Source organism: Oryctolagus cuniculus, chromosome 8 (genome assembly GCF_051225735.1).
Source record: "Oryctolagus cuniculus isolate XC-2025 breed Fujian yellow rabbit chromosome 8, ASM5122573v1, whole genome shotgun sequence".
Classification (NCBI taxonomy): Eukaryota; Metazoa; Chordata; class Mammalia; order Lagomorpha; family Leporidae; genus Oryctolagus; species Oryctolagus cuniculus.
Window position 1 is genome coordinate 115091834 of NC_142874.1, and position 17654 is coordinate 115109487.

Genomic DNA, 17654 nt, shown 5'->3' on the forward strand with positions numbered 1-17654 from the left:
CCTTAAGTCTTCCTGGTTGCTGAAATGCCCATGAAAGCATTTCAGGCATGGAAAGCCAAGACACTGTGGCAAAAAATGTTCTATATTAAGGATCTCTATGAGTGAGACCCCAGCAGAAAGAAGTGGCCACCAAAGAAGGATGGACTTTTCTTTAAAGGGAGGAGAGAACTTCCACTTTGCTTATGGCCTTGTCCAAAACTGATGGAGTTTGTGGACTCAAAAGGTTTCCATAGCCCAGGCAGCTCATGTCAAGAGCCTTGAGTGGTCACTGGTGTCATACTCAAGAGTGTTAATTGTTAAATTAACAACAGGAGTCACTGTGCACTAACTCCCCATGCAGGACCTCTGTCCTCAATGAGTTGTGTTATGAGAGTTAACTGTAAAACTAGTTCTCAAACAGTTTATTTTTTTTTTGTGCATATGTGTGCAAATTGTTGAAATCTTTACTTAGTATAGAGTTGGTCTTCTGTGTCCAAAGTTAATTGAAAATGAAACTTAATGGAGAATGGAACAGGGAAGGGGAGAAGGAGGAAGATGAATGATAGGGATGGTAGGAAGAATAACTATATTCCTAAAGTTGTACTTATGAAATCTGCATTCCTGAAAAAATAAATAAATAAATTTTTTAAAAGAACATTCAAATTCAAATTTAAGCACTTTTAATACATCAATAAATATTTCAAAAGCAAATTATAAAAGATAAAAGACTTGCTGCCTAGCTGGAGTAACATGGTCAGCTGACATCTTCCAGTTGTTAACACTTGTCACTCAGCCTCAGCAATTGAGTCAATGTCATGCCCTGTTCTCGGCAACCTCCACAAATCAATGAGCAAGGTAACAGTTCAAGAATCTAATCATGGGGTCAGCATTGTGGGGTAGCTGGTAAAGCCACCTCCTGCTATGCTGGCATCCCATATGGGCATTGGTTTGAGTCCCAGCTGCTCTACTTCTGATACAACTCCTTGCTAATGGCCTGGGAAAAACAGAAGATGGCCCAAGTGTTTGTGCCCCTGTCACTCATCTGGGAGACTCAGATAAAGATCCTGGCTCGTAGCTTCGGCTGGCCCAGCCCTGGCTATGTAGCCTCCTGGGGAGTGAACCAACAGATGGAAGATCTCTCTCTCTTTCTCTCTCTCTCTCCTCTCTCTCTGTAATTCTTTCAACTAACTAACTCATTTTTTAAAAAGAGTCAAATAATTTCCACCAAATATGGGACCTTCCTAACAGGCAGTCTTTGCTTTACAGTGCTTAATTCAATGAGTTTTGACAAATATATAGAGTAGTGTGATCCCCACCACAATTGGGATAAGAACATTTCTATCACTGTGGTCTGGCTAAGACTTTGTGAGGTAGGCACTAATATCTGAGAGCTCCCCTCGATCAATGCTGCCTTCAATCCATTCTTTTTATATTTATTCTTTCCCAATTATCCCTTTGAATTCTTAACTCCCATCTCTACACCTGCTTCTCTGAGAGGCCAGTCTGTGACACTGTACTAGGAGTAGCTTAAAATGACAAATTGGTGTTTGGGAACTTGATGACTAAATGTTCAGCAGGGCCATGACAACTACACTGAAAGAAGTACTGTGATTAAGAAAACTCAAGATCCTGACAAATGGGATATGGACACCTGACTAGATGTTCTTGAAAATTTTGACCTCTCCAGGCCTCTGAATTTTCTGAGCCTGAAGAAGTGGCTCCTCTTCAGGAATAGTTAGCAAAGCATCAAAGCGGCAGCAGCAATGCAAAAACAAAATACAGAGGTATTTCTCCAGCATGACAGCACATGCCTACCTCATAGACATCCCCCTTCACTGACTTGAGTTCCACTCTGGCTGCCAGGCCTACAAAATGGGTAAGTCACAACCATGAATATGTTAGGTCTGGAAAGGGAATTATTCCAAAAGATCGTTAAGATTTGGGCAGCACACAAAGAACACAGCTGAAATATCTAAATTGCTCAGACTAAAATGCTCAGAAAACCATATATCATGTGAAACCAGAAAACCCATCAGGAGGTCATGGTCTATGATAATAGGATTCAGAGGAAACCCAGTCACTAAGTCCATCAAAATGTGCTGCTTCAAGTAGCACCGAATCATTAAGAAGTTCCACTGTGGTCTTCTAATACAGGCCAGGGGTGAATATAGATGAGCCTGTCAGAGGCTTTGGTTAGCTGACAGCAGTAGGAAAATGGTGCCTGGATTCAACAGAAGCTGAAAGGTAGAGCTGAACCTGAAAATGACAGTTATAGTATTTATCATGAGGACCAACAATGTCACAGTGGCCATCAAGGGCACTATGGAAAATTATGGAGATGGCTTATAGAACACAGTATTCCTTGGAGCAAAATAGATGGACAAACAACAAAAGTACTACTCAATTTGTATCATAACAGGAAATCAAAGGTGATTATCTAAGGTTGAGGAGAGCCATACCAATAAAAAGACATCATGCACTGCCCAATATTTCTATCTGATCCAATTTTCAAATCAAGAACTTGTTCACTAAGTTATCTTGTCCCAAAGGAATCGCTAGTATCCATGGCAATGAATCCCTCTATTTTATCCCCCAAAGGAGCCTATGTGTATTTACTCAGATGAGTATATACCCAGGAAAAGAGAATACCCAGCCAGTTAATTGACTATTGGATGCAGGGTCTGAGATGAAATTCGTATCTGGAGATATAAAAGATCATTATGGTCCCACTGTTAGAGGAGGAGTATATGAGAGGTGAGATAGCAAATGGATTCCTGACCAAGGGTTAGTTTACAATAGGACCACAGTGCCCTTACATTGGTTAGAAAGGGTGAACTAGAGATGGATTGTGCACAGATTTCACTAGATATATACTACAGGATGAGGCAGATAAACTCTACAAAGTTTTGCAGATCTGACACTTCATTTGTTTTACCTGGTACACTACAACCTTACTCAATACATTAGTTTCCTAGATCTACTGTAACAAAGTATCACAAACTGATGTTTTAAAAATGACAAAATTATATTTTCTCACAGCTATGTAGTCTGGAAGTGTAAACTTAATATGTATTGGCAAAGTTATAATCTCTTTGAAACCTCTAGGGGAATCCTTTCCTGACTTTGATTCTGATGACTTGGTGGTGATTTTTGGCATTTGGTGACTTATAGATGCATTGCTGCAATTCTTCATTGTCATATGGTATTTTTTCTATTGTCTTATAACACAATTCATATTAGACTAGGGGTTGACCCTACTTCAAAACTTCACCTTTACTAATTATATCTGTAATGACTCTATTCCCAAATAAGGTCACAAGCTGAGATATTGTGTTATATCACTTCAACGTGTATATTTTTAGCACAATTCAACTCATAAAACTCAGAGTTTGTCTTAAACCACAGTGAAAAAGAAAACGTTCCCAATGGTTGAAAATTCAAGTGATGCACCTGACCTGGATAAGAAAAAATAAATCATCCAAATATTATAACTTCCTCTCCTCCAAGCTGAACAATGCCTGAGTGTTAGCCCACAGCGTGTTCAACAGTCATCCATGCCACTGTATGAACTGCACAAATGATCTGTGCAGTCCTTACTGTGAGCACAAGTTCCCACTGCAATGACCTCCCCCAAGCAACCAAGGAGCTCCAAGTGTGATTGCCCAAAGACCCAGATATACACTACACCTCCTCACGTAACCACTGAGTCTCCATGGTCTCAGCACACAGGGCTCCCACAGTTGCTGGGTGCAGAGTTTGCCTCTACCCTGTCAGTCTGTCCAGTCAACAGAGGGCAGATGTTCTCTGAGCCAGCTCTGACTAGCCATTTTGACCCTGGGAGATGGTGCACTTTACAGTTCTATGTGGGTGCCCAGCCACCTTCCAGTTAGGCTCAAAGTCAGTGAGGACTGAGGAATGATTTTTCGCGTTGCTACAATCTCTGGATCACATGCATACACAAGAGCCACTGGTCGAATGTTGCTCTCTCCCCGTCGCTGCCACCAGTGCCACCGAGAAGGCGTCCTGTTTCAGCCAATTGTCATGCATGCACACAAAGGCTTCCACGGCAGCTGCCCAAACCCAAAACGGTGCCCACCCTTTCTCAGCCAGGCAGTAGGTACTGTTGTGGAGAAATTGGTGTCAGATAAACGTGCCCCCTCTACTTCCACTGGGTCCACAGGCAACCTCTAGCAACCACTAGCCCCCAGGGCTTTGGTCCAGATTCACGCCATGCTTTCCCTCCAGCTGTATCACCATGGTTTGTTGCAGTCCAGTCTCACCTGCATCTCCAAGCCACTGCCAAGCCGCCTCCCACTCCGCCTCTCAGTTGTTGCTATCGTGTGTTGTGTTCCTGTTTGTGATGCACATCCACACCCTCCACACAGGTCCATGGTGTTCTTTCTCTGGTAGGATTTCCAGTGTGGTTTTCTCTCCAATTCTCCCCTCCCCCCTTTTTTTTTTTTACTATTTATAGCTAGCCAAGTGCAGTATGTTGTTCCCTAATTCACCATCTTCTACAGTCACCTCAGTCATCTTACAAATGAGGATTTGCATCAAACCACCAAAACTTGAAGTGATGGCACCTGGAGACATGGTATTATAATAGATAGGTGGAAGAAGAAGATGATGAAAACCAGTGCTGACCCTCAAACCAACAGCAATGATAAAGGGTGTAGTTCATCCCATTAACTTTGCCCTTTGGGAAAATTTTTGCCTTTTATCCAACTTCATTCTCAAAAAACTAAAATAGCATTTTGTCCATTAATAAATATTTCCATCTTATATTGTTAAAAAACAAATTGAAGGACACTATTTTAAACTATACCAGAAATTAACAAAATCATAAATTTATGATAATAATATAGGAAAGGCTGAGGGTTGTACAACTTTTACACTTAATTTAAAATATAACTAAGAATATAGGGCATAAAAATCTTATCTCAAGTCACCATAGAAATCCTCTTTGTTATGCATAAAAAGGTAACTTGGATCCCTGTTTATTCAGCAACTGAGACTCCTTTCAGACAATCAGTTACAGGAATTTCCAAAGGTTCATCACAAAATCTTCCAAGAGGATGGCAACAGTCAACCAATGAAATTAAGGCTCCATCAAGACTCCCATGTATTTTAATCATTTATATTCAGCTGTTGTGCTTTAGTGAAATAAAGTCTTTATTCCAAAGCCAGTTTTAAGAAAGGTGGACTTCCTCTCCTCTCCTAAACTCCTCCACTCTTTAACACCTAATATGATAAGCTGACCCAGAGTCAGAAAGCTGATAATCTTAAAAACTCACCCAGGAAAGTATTCGGCTTGCAAATGACTCGGTGTAAGTGCTTGCTAGACTCCAGGAACCCAATATTCAATCTGTATCACAGTCAAGTTCTATATCCCTACTGTCCATGGAAATCACCAGAACTTATCACTACAAATGGAAATTCTGATAGAGTCTCCCATGGCCAGCCCCTGGAGGAGAAAATACTCTGTTGTGACAAAGGGTAACAACTGAACTATTCCCATCCCTTCTTTCAATATTTGTAGCTTCTGTCTAAAAGCTACTATAAGCAGTTGGCAAAAAGCTCAGTGTAGGAAAAAATGGGAACTATTAACATGATAATGGAGCAGAGAATACCTGGAAGCAAAGGGATCTAGGAGAACACAGATCCTGCTCCACCCATCACCAACAATAACAACAACCTAATATATGTGGAAACGAATGGCCTATAACTGGTAGAGCTTTCAAGGGGAAAATAGTTTACGAACAAGTGGGAAAAAAAAGGGAGAGAAAATGAATTTTGAAAGAAAATTTATCATAGAATTGAGGCAAAAGAAATGTGTCTGTCTTCACACCCTTCTTTGCTTGATTAACACTTTCTTATCCTTCAAGGGTCAATTTAGCAATTGTTCCTGAAGAAGAGGTTTCTTGGCAGAGGTGTTGTGGTACAGCAGCTTAAGGTCCCACTTGCAACAACAGCATCCCACATCAGAGTTCCAGTTTAGGTTCTGGCTGCTCTGCTTCCAAACAGGCTTCCTGTTAATATGCCTAGGAAGACAACAGAAAGTGGCCCGGGTACTACGGCCCCTGTGATGCATGTGGAAGACCAACATGAAATTCCTGGTTCCTGGTTGCAGCCTGGTCCAGATCTGGCCATTCTGGCCATTTGAAAATGGACCCAGGAGATGGGTCAATATGTCTCTCCCACTGTCACTATACTTCTTAAATAAAAAAAATAATAACAATAAATCATTTTTTAAAACTCTTAAAATCTTTATCTTCCCCAAAGTCTTAACTTTGTTAATATAGTACCTATGATTGTGGGGTTTTTTTAAAAAGTATTTACTTATTTACTTGAAAGTTAGAGTTACACAGAGAAAGAAGGAGAGGCAGGGAGAGAGAGAGGTTTTCCATCCACTGGTTCACTCCCCAATTGGCTGCAACAGCCAGATCTGTGCTGATCTGAAGCCAGGAGCCAGGAGCTTCTTCCGGGTCTGGCACATGGGTGCAGACTTTCCCAGGCCATAGCAGAGAGCTGGATTAGATGTGGAGCAGCAGAGACTCAAATTAGCGCCCATTTGGGATGCCAGCACTCAGGCAGCAAGTTTTACCAGCTACACCACAGCGCCAACCCCGATTGTGTTTATAATATTCTGTCATAACTGTCTTTTTTAATTAATTAATTAATTACTTTTTAAGGAATACAAATGTCATAAGTACAGCTTTGGGAATATAATTATTCTTCCCACCATACCCACCTTTAGCTGTCTTTTTATTTATATAAATCACTATATAATTCACCTTTTAAGGTGTACAATTCAATTATTTATAGTATATTCACAAAATTTATGCAATCTACACCATACCTAATTCCACACTTTATCATTCCTAAAAGATACCCCATATCCATTAACACTCATTTTTCAAGAACCTTTCCTTCCAGCGCTTGGCAAACATGAGTCCACTTGTCTGTGTAGATTTGCCTCTCTGGACATGCTCTATAAAGTGAATCATAGAAAATGTAGTCATTTGTGTCTGACTTCTTGTGCTTTGCCTAAAGTTTTCAAGGTTTATCAATGCAGTAGCATGTAGCAGTACTCCATGTCTTTTTATGACTAACTAGTATTCCATTATACTTATATAATGCATTTTTTATCCACTGGTCAATTAATGGGCATTTGAGTTGTTTCCAGTTTGGGTTTTATAAACAATACTGCTATGAGTATTCATGTAGGAGTATTTAGGTTTGGAGCTATGTTTTCATATATATACTTGGGATACACACTTAGCAGAGTTGCTGGATTATATGGTAACTCTGTGTTTAACTTTCTGAAAAATGGCCAAATTATGTCCCATTTTTCTATTTATCTAATCATCAAACTTTTTAAGGGTGGGAACCAAGTCTTATATCCTGACATAGTGTCTAATGCAGTCTATGAATATTTGTTAATGAGTGAATAAAAGCTCCAAATACTTCTTCCACTTTTTTGCCTTTTTTTTTTTTTGAGTTCCCCTCATCTAAATATTCCCTCAAAATATAATTATCTCTCTGGATGCTTTCTCCTTTGGAGTTATTATAGGTAACATGTTCATAGACACCAGCAATTCTTGAAATAGATTCTCTATAATTGCTAGACCAGAGAGCTGTGATCTACTTAAAATGGCTCGCCTGTATGTCAAAGAAGCTAACCTGATAGCAGAATCCAGTGTTTCTGGATTGCTATCAGCCGGCAGGCAGTTTGATACTCAAGTATATTTTCAATGCGGCCCTCCAGCAAAAACTACAGGTATAGGACACATTTGGCTCTAGGACACCCTCTGTTGGCCCTGCTGTCAGCAGCAGTGAAATGGACCTGGCAGGGAAGACAGCAGAGTGATTCCCACATGGGGCTAGAGGCAACATATGGGACCCATCCCATTACAAAAGCAACCAGAGGAGATCTGTAGATGAAAGGGCCTACCAATCCTAGCAGCTCTGGGAAGGGATTAGCCTCCCAGGACTGGCACTTAAGTGGCCTGATGACTTCCAGCCCTGGTCAGTTAAAAAAGACTATTGCAAAGAGGAAATGCTACTTTGATCCTCAAATACAAAGTGGACATGTGACATGGATGGAAATATATTTTAAACACGAACAACACCTCTTGATGTGAAGATGGTAATACCTCTTATAAAACTGCTTATGAATGTACATGAATTCCTTGTAAAATCTCACAAAAATCTCTCCCCATCTGCTCCTCATAGAGATTTCCTGATTCTCACAGAAAAACTCCCTTTTGTACCTTATAAAAATATGACATACTGCATTATAGACATATAATTTGAATCATTCCAATTTTCTGAGAAGTCAGGGTTAGTAACTTTGCTCAATAAGTTATTGAAGTTGTTTTATATAAGTTAGCAGTGGTGAGTAGAATGCCCATCCCAGAATGCCTGCTGCTTAATCCCAAAAACCTGTGACTTCATTACACATATGTCAAAAGGGACTTCGTAAGTGCAACGTGAAGGTGGAAAACTTAACTTGGAAGATTACCCTGGTTTATTTACATGAGGACACAGTATCATCACATGAGCCTTTAAAAGGAGAGATTTTTCTCTCATTGGTGTCAGGAAAGATGCCACAGAAGAAGAGTCAGAAAGGTCTGAAGGATGAAAGGAACTTGTTTCATTGTTTGTGGGGGGTGGGAGACACATGGCAAGCATGAAATGTGGACAGCATCTAGGAGCAAAGATCAGCCTCCAAATGATAACCAAAAAGGAAATAGGGACCTCAGTCCCATAATCATAAGGAACTGAATTTGGTCAACACCATGATTGGGTATGGAAGTAGATTCATCCTCAGAATCTCCAGACAAAAACTCAGTCCAGCCAACACCAGGATTTCATTCTTGTGATAAATTAGCAAAGGACCTAGTAAGGATACACCATATGTGCAGAACTATGAACAAATAGATTTGTGTTGTTTTAAAATACTAATCTGGTAGTGATGCATATGGCAGAAACTAACATATTCCCAAATATCAGTATGTCAAATTCCAACATTCTATGGTTCTGAAAGGCAATCATAACTGGAATAGCCACTTAAAATCATATGTTAATTGTCTAGTCCCAGGATTCATGCACATTCCACTACTAAATGTTATTTTTATCATGGGTACATTGGAAATTGCTGCTGAAAATTATTAGATATTTCTAACATTTGGAACTCAAGATTCATTTTTTTAAAATTGAATAGCTAATTAGTTGGCCAAGTCTTTATAATATTGTCTCAGTTTGATGCCATTAATTTTAGGAATACATCTCTGTCATCATAGACTTTAATATGTTTTACTTGACCCCTTTTTATATAACTATTTATCACAGTAATAAAAGCTAGTAATTATTGACAGGGGCAAATGAATCAATGTTTAGAAAAATGTGAGAACATAAATGACACTAAGGTTTACAGGCCTCAAAAGTATGAGGAGTTCTAAGGTAAAATCCACTCATACTTTTAGTATATAAAGTTGAGTTAGTTTTTAACAGGACTTTCTTAATATGATGAACATACTTTCTTAGTATGATGACTATATTTTGATATTTTTATTTTTTTAATTTCATGTGGCTTTATTGCAAACATATTATACTTTCTTTGGTTCCTGATCTGTAGGACACATGCTTAGGATATTCCACATTTAACCTACTCCAACCAGTGTTTCTAAGTTATAACAATGCCAACAAAACCGGATTTTTCCACAGAATCTACAATGTAACATAAAAATCTGGATTTGGAACGTGAGTACTTACTTTTTCTGAGTTCTTTCAGCCTGCCTTGCAATCTCTATAGCTGCCTTTCTTGCTTCAAAATCTTCCCTTTTCATTATCTCCCCGGTCCCTCGGTAGCCTAGCTCCACCAACTGGCGGGCCAGGTTTTCATCCTAAAGAGAAAAATCAATTGGTAGATGGGTGGGCTAATGAAACATAGTATTTTCTCCACTGTATACCGAACAATTATTTTAAATGACAAATTAAATATATCATTTTAAAATTAGATAATCTAAATATGAAAAACTCAATGTGAAAAACTAGAATGCTTTTCTAGCAGTGCATTTATACACATCTTATTTGGTCTACCCTTTCCCATTGATATAGGATGAAAAAAAGAAGTAAGATCAGCCACTAAATTTTCTCTAAGGACTGGAGAACAAAAGTCTTCTGTGTTTTTACTCAGTTTATGAAAACAGCTGTGTGTAATTAATATAATATCTTTAAAACAATAAAATTAGAGACAATAGTGTTTCTACAAAAAAGACTTTAAAAACTAATGACACACAAAAGAATTGGGTTGCTTTCAGAAAGTTCAATGTTTCAGAGACTTACTTCATTGGAGGCAGTTAACTGATGACACAGGACATTATAATTTCAAACACAAAATAAAAAGGAGCAGATGAATTTCCTACTTAACTACAAAGATATTATTTCCATATATTGTTGGTGCCAATAGAAACAGAAAAGTAGAAACCCAAGATGATAACCACAAAGAGATTCAAATTGAAAAACAATTTCCCCACAGTATTTTAGATCTTTTATATTTCACTTACTTTACAAATTGTAGGAGACATTTTTGTAACTTGCATAGTATATCCACAAGAATACTGTTTCCCCATGATTACATTAGGTACCATATTGCATGAAGACATTAGTATCAAGACTAAAGTATTCCATATGTGTATACTAATTCTGGTCATTATCATCTTAACTAGATATAAAATATCTGAGGTATAGTAGAAATAGTGTTTACAAACTCTAATTAGTACATCATTGCTTAACGCAAATACTAACAATTAAATGAGAACACTTGCCTATTCTACTCAAAGTGGCTATTTTAAAGTTAGAACTATTCAAACAAACAAAAAAAAAAAACCAAAAAACAAAAAATAGAAACATGCTAATTTATTTGCTTAGCGAATACTTAATTCTATATAGCAACATGTATACATTTTGAATGCTATTGCAATGCAAAGCAGCAGGTTTTAGGAGACCCAAGGCCACTGGTCTTCTCAGAGAAGTTTCTCTGCTTAACAGACTTCTCTATTTCTATATGCATTTGGAAGAACCACAAACCCGAGCAAATGCCTCCACCTAGTGGAATTAGTCTTTAATGAAAAAGCAATGCAGATTTGGATTGGTATTATAAAAGTAAGATAATTTGAAAATGAATTTTCTTTGATATCACTAAAAGTGAGGTTATAGAAAGAACTCTCAGTTCAGCAAAATTTTAGGATTTTTATAGGAGTATAAGAATATAAAATTATATATTAAATATATGATTCTTATATATTAAAAAGTTTCTGTATTTATTTTGCATCTCTATGTGCCTTATCTGAGTTACACAAAGTTATTTGAGTAGTTCTGCAATCACCAGTACTAATCTATATTACAACAAATAGCACGATCTATTGCAAAACAAGCAGGAAGTTGAAACCGGTCATTTCAACTACAATTAATATGCTCTGATGGAATCATGAATTATCTCTTCAATATAACAATGTATTTCTTATGTCTCTGGAAACATCCTAGCTAAGAGCAAAACAACTGAAACAAAGAAAAAAATGCTGAAGATTGTCCCAAGAATCTCAACTTTTTTGTGGGATCTGTTTTCAAATGGAATGTCAATTTGCCCCTTCTACTTAAACTTTTTTTCCAAACTCCCCAACTATATCCCCAAAGGGTGGAATGAAACATAGTTTTTTTGGACAGGTGTTGTTGCACAACAGGTTAAGCCCCCATCGAACATCCACATTCCTGGGATTCAGTCCCGTCTCTGCTTCTGATCTAGCTCCCCAGAAATGTGCATTCTGGAAGTCAGCAGATAATGGTGCAAGTACTTGGATCCCTGCCCCCAATGTGCAAAACCAGGATGGAGTTTCTGGTTCCCAGCTTCAGCCTGGCCCAGTCCCAACTATTGCAGCCATTTGAGGAGTGAACCAGCAGATTTAAGATATCACTTGCATGCTCTCATGCTTGCTCGCTGGCTCACTCTCTCTCCCTTTGAAATAAATAAAAATTAACTTTACAAAAAGAAAAAAGTCTTCACACCTAATGGCAAATACCAAGATTTGACAGTTCCCTCCCCTAATACCAAGATCCAGAAGAATTTTCCACCAACTATAAAATAGGTAGACTTGAATTGGCAAATAAAATCACTCAAAAGTTAGGGTTTTTTAAATTGCATGTCCTTTTTAATTTTCTGCCCCTAGCATTCACAAAATTGAAATCAGTGATCATCAGAAAGCTGGCTATTCAACTTTCAACTATATCTATATATTTATATATATATATATATATTGTTGCAAAAGACAAGATAGAATTTTTTTGTTATTTTTATAGCTGAATAGTACTCCACAGTGTGTGTGTATGTATGTATGTATATTTATATAAAAATAGATATATAATATATAATGTAATTTTTCCAGTCAACAGTTGAAGGACATCTGGGTTGATTCCATATCTTAGATATTGTAAATTGCGCTGCAGTGAACATGGGGGTACAGATAACTGTTTTAAATGCTGATTTATTTTGGTTTGGGTAAATTCTCAGTAGTGGGATGGCTGGATCATATGGTACATCTATATTCAGATTTATGAGGTATCTCCATACTATCTTCTTTAGTAACTGTACCCATTTACATTCCAACCAACAGTGGATTAGTCACCCATGATCTTCTTACACAAAGATAATCACTGATATCTTGGGGCATAGCTTTTCAACTGCTGCTCTTACGTGTTTGGATATGCTGAATTTATTGTAACATCAGTAGAATCACACTGTTCAATCTTTCATGGCCTACTTCTTTGACACTTAACAATAGCTCTTGAACACCTTTCAATTAAGTAAACATTCAATAAAATTTTAGTGATTCCATATTCCATAAACTCTGAGAGGACAGGTACTGTACACAATTTATTACTGTGCCTGTGGCTTCCTGTCTTTGACAATGAAAATGATACAATGATTTGCACTGCTTTGATTAGTAATGAGACTCACCATATGTTCCTATGTTCATAGGACATGTGCATTTCCTATTTTTAGACTTTCAGTTTTGAATTTCTAAACAAACCCTTTGCTCATTTCTTTTTTTAACTTGTATTTAATAAATATAAATTTCCAAAGTACAGCTTATGGATTACAATGGCTTCCCCCTGCATAACTTCCCTCCCACCCACAACCCTCCCCTCTCCCGCTCCCTCTCCCATTCCATTCATATCAAGATTCATTTTCAATTCTCTTTATATACAGAAGATCAGTTTAGCAGACATTAAGTAAAGATTTCAACAGTTTGCACCCACACAGAAACAGAAAGTGTAAAATACTGTTTGAGTACTAGTTATAGCATTAATTCACATTGAACAACACATTAAGGACAGAGATCCTACATGAGGAGTAAGTGCACAGAAATTCTCGTTGTTGATTTAACAAATTGACATTCTTGTTTAAGGTGTCAGTAATCTCCCTAGGCTCTAGTCCTGAGTTGCCAAGCTATGGAAGCCTTTTGAGTTCACCGACTCTGATCTTATTTAGACAAGGTCATAGTCAAAGTGGAAGTCCTCTCCTCCCTTCAGAGAAAGGTACCTCTTTCTTTGATGGCCTGTTCTTTCCATTGGGATCTCACTAGCAGAGATCTTTCATTTCGTTTTTTTGTTTGTTTGTTTGTTTGTTTTGCCAGAGTGTCTTGGCTTTCCATGTCTATAATACTCTCATGGGCTCTTCAGCCAGATCCGAATGCCTTAAGGACTGATTCTGAGGCCAGAGTGCTGTTTAGGACATCTACCATTCTATGAGTCTGCTGTGTATCCTACTTCCCATGTTGGATTGTTCTCTCCCCTTTTTATTCTACCACTTAGTATTAGCAGACACTAGGCTTGTTTATGTGATCCCTTTGACTCTTAGATCTATCATTATGATCAATTGTGAACTGAAATTGATCACTTGGACTAGTGAGATGGCATTGCTATATGCCACCTTGATGGGATTGAATTGGAATCCCCCTGGCACATTTCTAACTCTACCATATGGGGCAAGTCCAATTGAGCATGTCTCAAATTGTACATCTCCTCCTTCTCTTATTCCCACTCTTATATTTAACAGAGATCACTTTTGAATTAACTTGAAACACCTAAGAATAATTGTGTGTTAATTACAGAGTTCAACCAATAGTATTAAGTAGAACAACAACAAAAAATACTAAAAGGGATAAAGTATTAAGTTGTACAACTGTCAGGATAAGGGCTGATCAAGTCACCATTTCTCATAGTGTTCATTTCACTTTAACAGGTTTCCTTTTTGGTGCTCAGTTAGTTGTCACCGATCAGGGAGAACATATGATATTTGTCCCTTTGGGACTGGCTTATTTCACTCAGCATGATGTTTTCCAGATTCCTCCATTTTGTTGCAAAAAAAAAAAAAACTGATTTCATTGTTTTTTACTGCTGTATAGTATTCCATAGAGAACATGTCCCATAACTTCTTCATCCAGTCTACTGTTGATGGGTATTTAAGTTGATTCCAGGTCTTAGCTATTGTGAATTGAGCTGCAATAAACATTAAGGTGCAGACAGCTATTTTGTTTGCCAATTTAATTTCCTTTGGGTACATTCCAAGGAGTGGGATGGCTGGGTTGTATGGTAGGGTTATCTTCAGGTTTCTGAGGAATCTCCAGACTGACTTCCATAGTGGCTTGACCAGTTTGCATTCCCACCAACAGTGGGTTAGTGTCCCTTTTTCCCCACATCCTCGCCAGCATCTGTTGTTGGTAGATTTCTGCATGTGAGCCATTCTAACCGGGATGAGGTGAAACCTCATTGTTGTTTTGATTTGCATTTCCCTGATTGCTTGTGATCCTGAACATTTTTTCATGTGTCTGTTGGCCATTTGGATTTCCTCTTTTGAAAAATGTCTATTGAGGTCCATGGCCCATCTCTTAAGTGGGTTGTTTGTTTTGTTGTTGTGAAGTTCCTTGATCTCTTTGTGGATTCTGCTTTATTAATCCTTTATCAGTTGCATAGTGCAAATTTTTTTTCCATTCTGTCAGTTGCCTCTTCACTTTCCTGACTGTTTCTTTTGCCGTGCAGAAACTTCTCAATTTAATGCAATCCCAATTGTTAATTTTGGTTTTGATTGCCTGTGCTTTATTTCTAATATGTAATTATTTGGTGTATGTTTTAAACATATTAACTAAATGTCTACAAAATACCTGTGAATATGTTTTCTGCATCATTATTTTTCTACAACTCTTTACAGCTTTATTTTTTTTTTGACAGGCAGAGTGGACAGTGAGAGAGAGAGAGACAGAGCGAAATGTCTTCCTTTGCCGTTGGTTCACCCTCCAATGGCCGCTGCGTCCAGTGTGCTGCAGCCGGTGCACTGCACTGATCTGAAGCCAGGAGCCAGGTGCTTCTCCTGGTCTCCCATGTGAGTGCAGGGCCCAAGCACTTGGGCCATCCTCCATGCACTCCTGGGCCACAGAAGAGAGCTGGACTGGAAGAGGGGCAACTGGGACAGAATCTGGCACCCAGACCGGGACTAGATCCCAGTGTGCTGGTGCCGCAGGCAGAAGATTAGCCTGTTGAGCCATGGCGCTGGCCCTACAGCTTTATTTTTTTTAAAGCTTTTATTTAATAAATGCAAATTTCTTAGGTACAACTTTGGGAATATAGTGGGTCTTTCCCCCAACCCACCTCCCAACCCCCACTCCCGTCCCACCTCCTGCTCCCTTTCCCATCCCATTCTTCATTAAGATTCCGTTTAAATTAACTTTATATACAGAAGACCAACTCTATGCTAAGTAAAGATTTCAGAAGTTTGCACTCCACACACACACACACAACGTATAAGTACTGTTTGAGAAGAAGTTTTGCAGTTAATTCTCATAGTATAGTTTATTAAGAACAGAGGTCCTACATGGGGAGTAAGTGCACAGTGATTTATGTTGTTAATTTAACAGTTAATACTCATTATGCATGATGTCATTGATCACCTACCTGAAGCTGCCAAGGCTATGAAATCCATTTGTGACCACAAACCCCATCAGTATTTATACAAGGCCATAAGCAAAGTGGAAGTTCTCTCCTCCCTTTAGAGAAAAGTACATCCTTCTTTGATGGCCCCTTTCCACTGAGGTCTCACTCACAGAGATCCTTCTCGTAGGATATTTTTTGCCACAGGTCACTAGGTTTTAATAATTCTTATCATGGCTATGAATTTCAAATTTTTCTTGCACTCCTACCCTCCTTCTGCTCAATTTTGGTGTTTGTAGCCATACTGGAGGAGTTCAAATCTTTGCTTCAGCTCTTACCTATGATGTTACTATAATTTCTGTAAGCTTTAGTTTTCATATCCTATAGGATTATTGTAGAATTCATGTATGTAAATTGTCTGGCATGCACACATATGTAATTTTCTTTGCTGTTCTTTTGTTTTCTAAGTAATTTTTAAAATGGTCTCCTTTGTATTATGAAAGAGTTCCAAGAGTATGTGCTAGAAGACTTAGCACAAACCTTTGCAGAAATCTTTTAAACTCTTCATACTCACCACAGAGTTTTTTTGATAATGAACCATACATTTAATATGAGAGTGCTCAATAAACTACAGATAAAGAAATAGTTACAGGAACTCTCCTTCAATTTCTTGTTTGAATTGAATTGGATGCTTCAATGAGGGCATTATTTCATCATATAGCTCTTTGCACTAGTAAGTGTTCATTTATGAAAACCCCATTCCTCAAAATTGCAGACCTTTTGCCTTTTCACTGGTGTTCCTAGGCATCTGGCTCCATCCTCAAGTGAGAAACCACAGCTCTTTTGAGACATGGCCATTCTGCTCTATGCTGATTATTGCCTTCCTACGTTTTAGTCACAGCCTTTTATTCATTGAAAAGTTACCATTGATGCACAGTTTTCTCACTCTGGGTCTTGTTATAGTTGTGAGTGAATTCAATATCATGGGACTGATTCTATATAGTGTTCTTTTCTTGACCCCCTTATATCTAATGAATTATATTTCTGTGATCTTAGAGGTCCTTCAATGACCCCTTGCAGAATCTAGCATAGCTACAACCTGGAATTTTTTTTTTCTCCTTTTTTTTCTTTTATTTAATAAATATAAATTTCCAAAGTACAACTTTTGAATTATAGCAGCTTCCCCCCCCCATAACCTCCCTCCCACCTGCAACCATCCCATCTCCCACTCCCTCTCCCATCCCATTTTTTCATCACAATTCATTTTCAAGTATCTTTATATACAAAAGATCAACTTAGTATACACTAAGAAAATATTTCAACAGACTGCACCCACAAAGACACACAAAGTATAGAGTACTGTTTGGGTAGTAGTTTTAATGTTAATTCGCATAGTACAGCACATTAAGGACAGAGGTCCTACATGGGTAGCAGGTACACAGTGACTCCTGTTGTTGATTTAACAATTGACACTCTTATTTATGGTGTCAGTAATCTCCCTAGGCTTTTGTCATGAGTTGCCAAGGCTATGGAAGCCTCTTGAGTTCACCGACTCTGATCTTATTTGGCAAGGCCATATTCAAAGTGGAAGTTCTCTCCTCCCTTCAGAGAAAGGTACCTCCTTCTTTGATGGCCCGTTCTTTCCACTAGGATCTCACTCGCAGAGATCTTTCATTTAGGTCTTTTTT

General features: G+C 38.2%; 1 protein-coding gene across 2 annotated transcripts in view; it reads right to left on the reverse strand.

Annotated features, from left to right (window-relative positions):
* CFAP299 (cilia and flagella associated protein 299) overlaps nucleotides 1-17654 on the reverse strand; it is a 746834-nt gene that overhangs the window by 688771 nt on the left and 40409 nt on the right. For both annotated transcript variants that reach the window (XM_089302635.1, XM_002717091.6), the window contains exon 2: nucleotides 9757-9887. In XM_089302635.1, the coding sequence (XP_089158761.1) occupies nucleotides 9757-9887 (131 nt within the window). The remainder of the gene's footprint in view (nucleotides 1-9756; nucleotides 9888-17654) is intronic.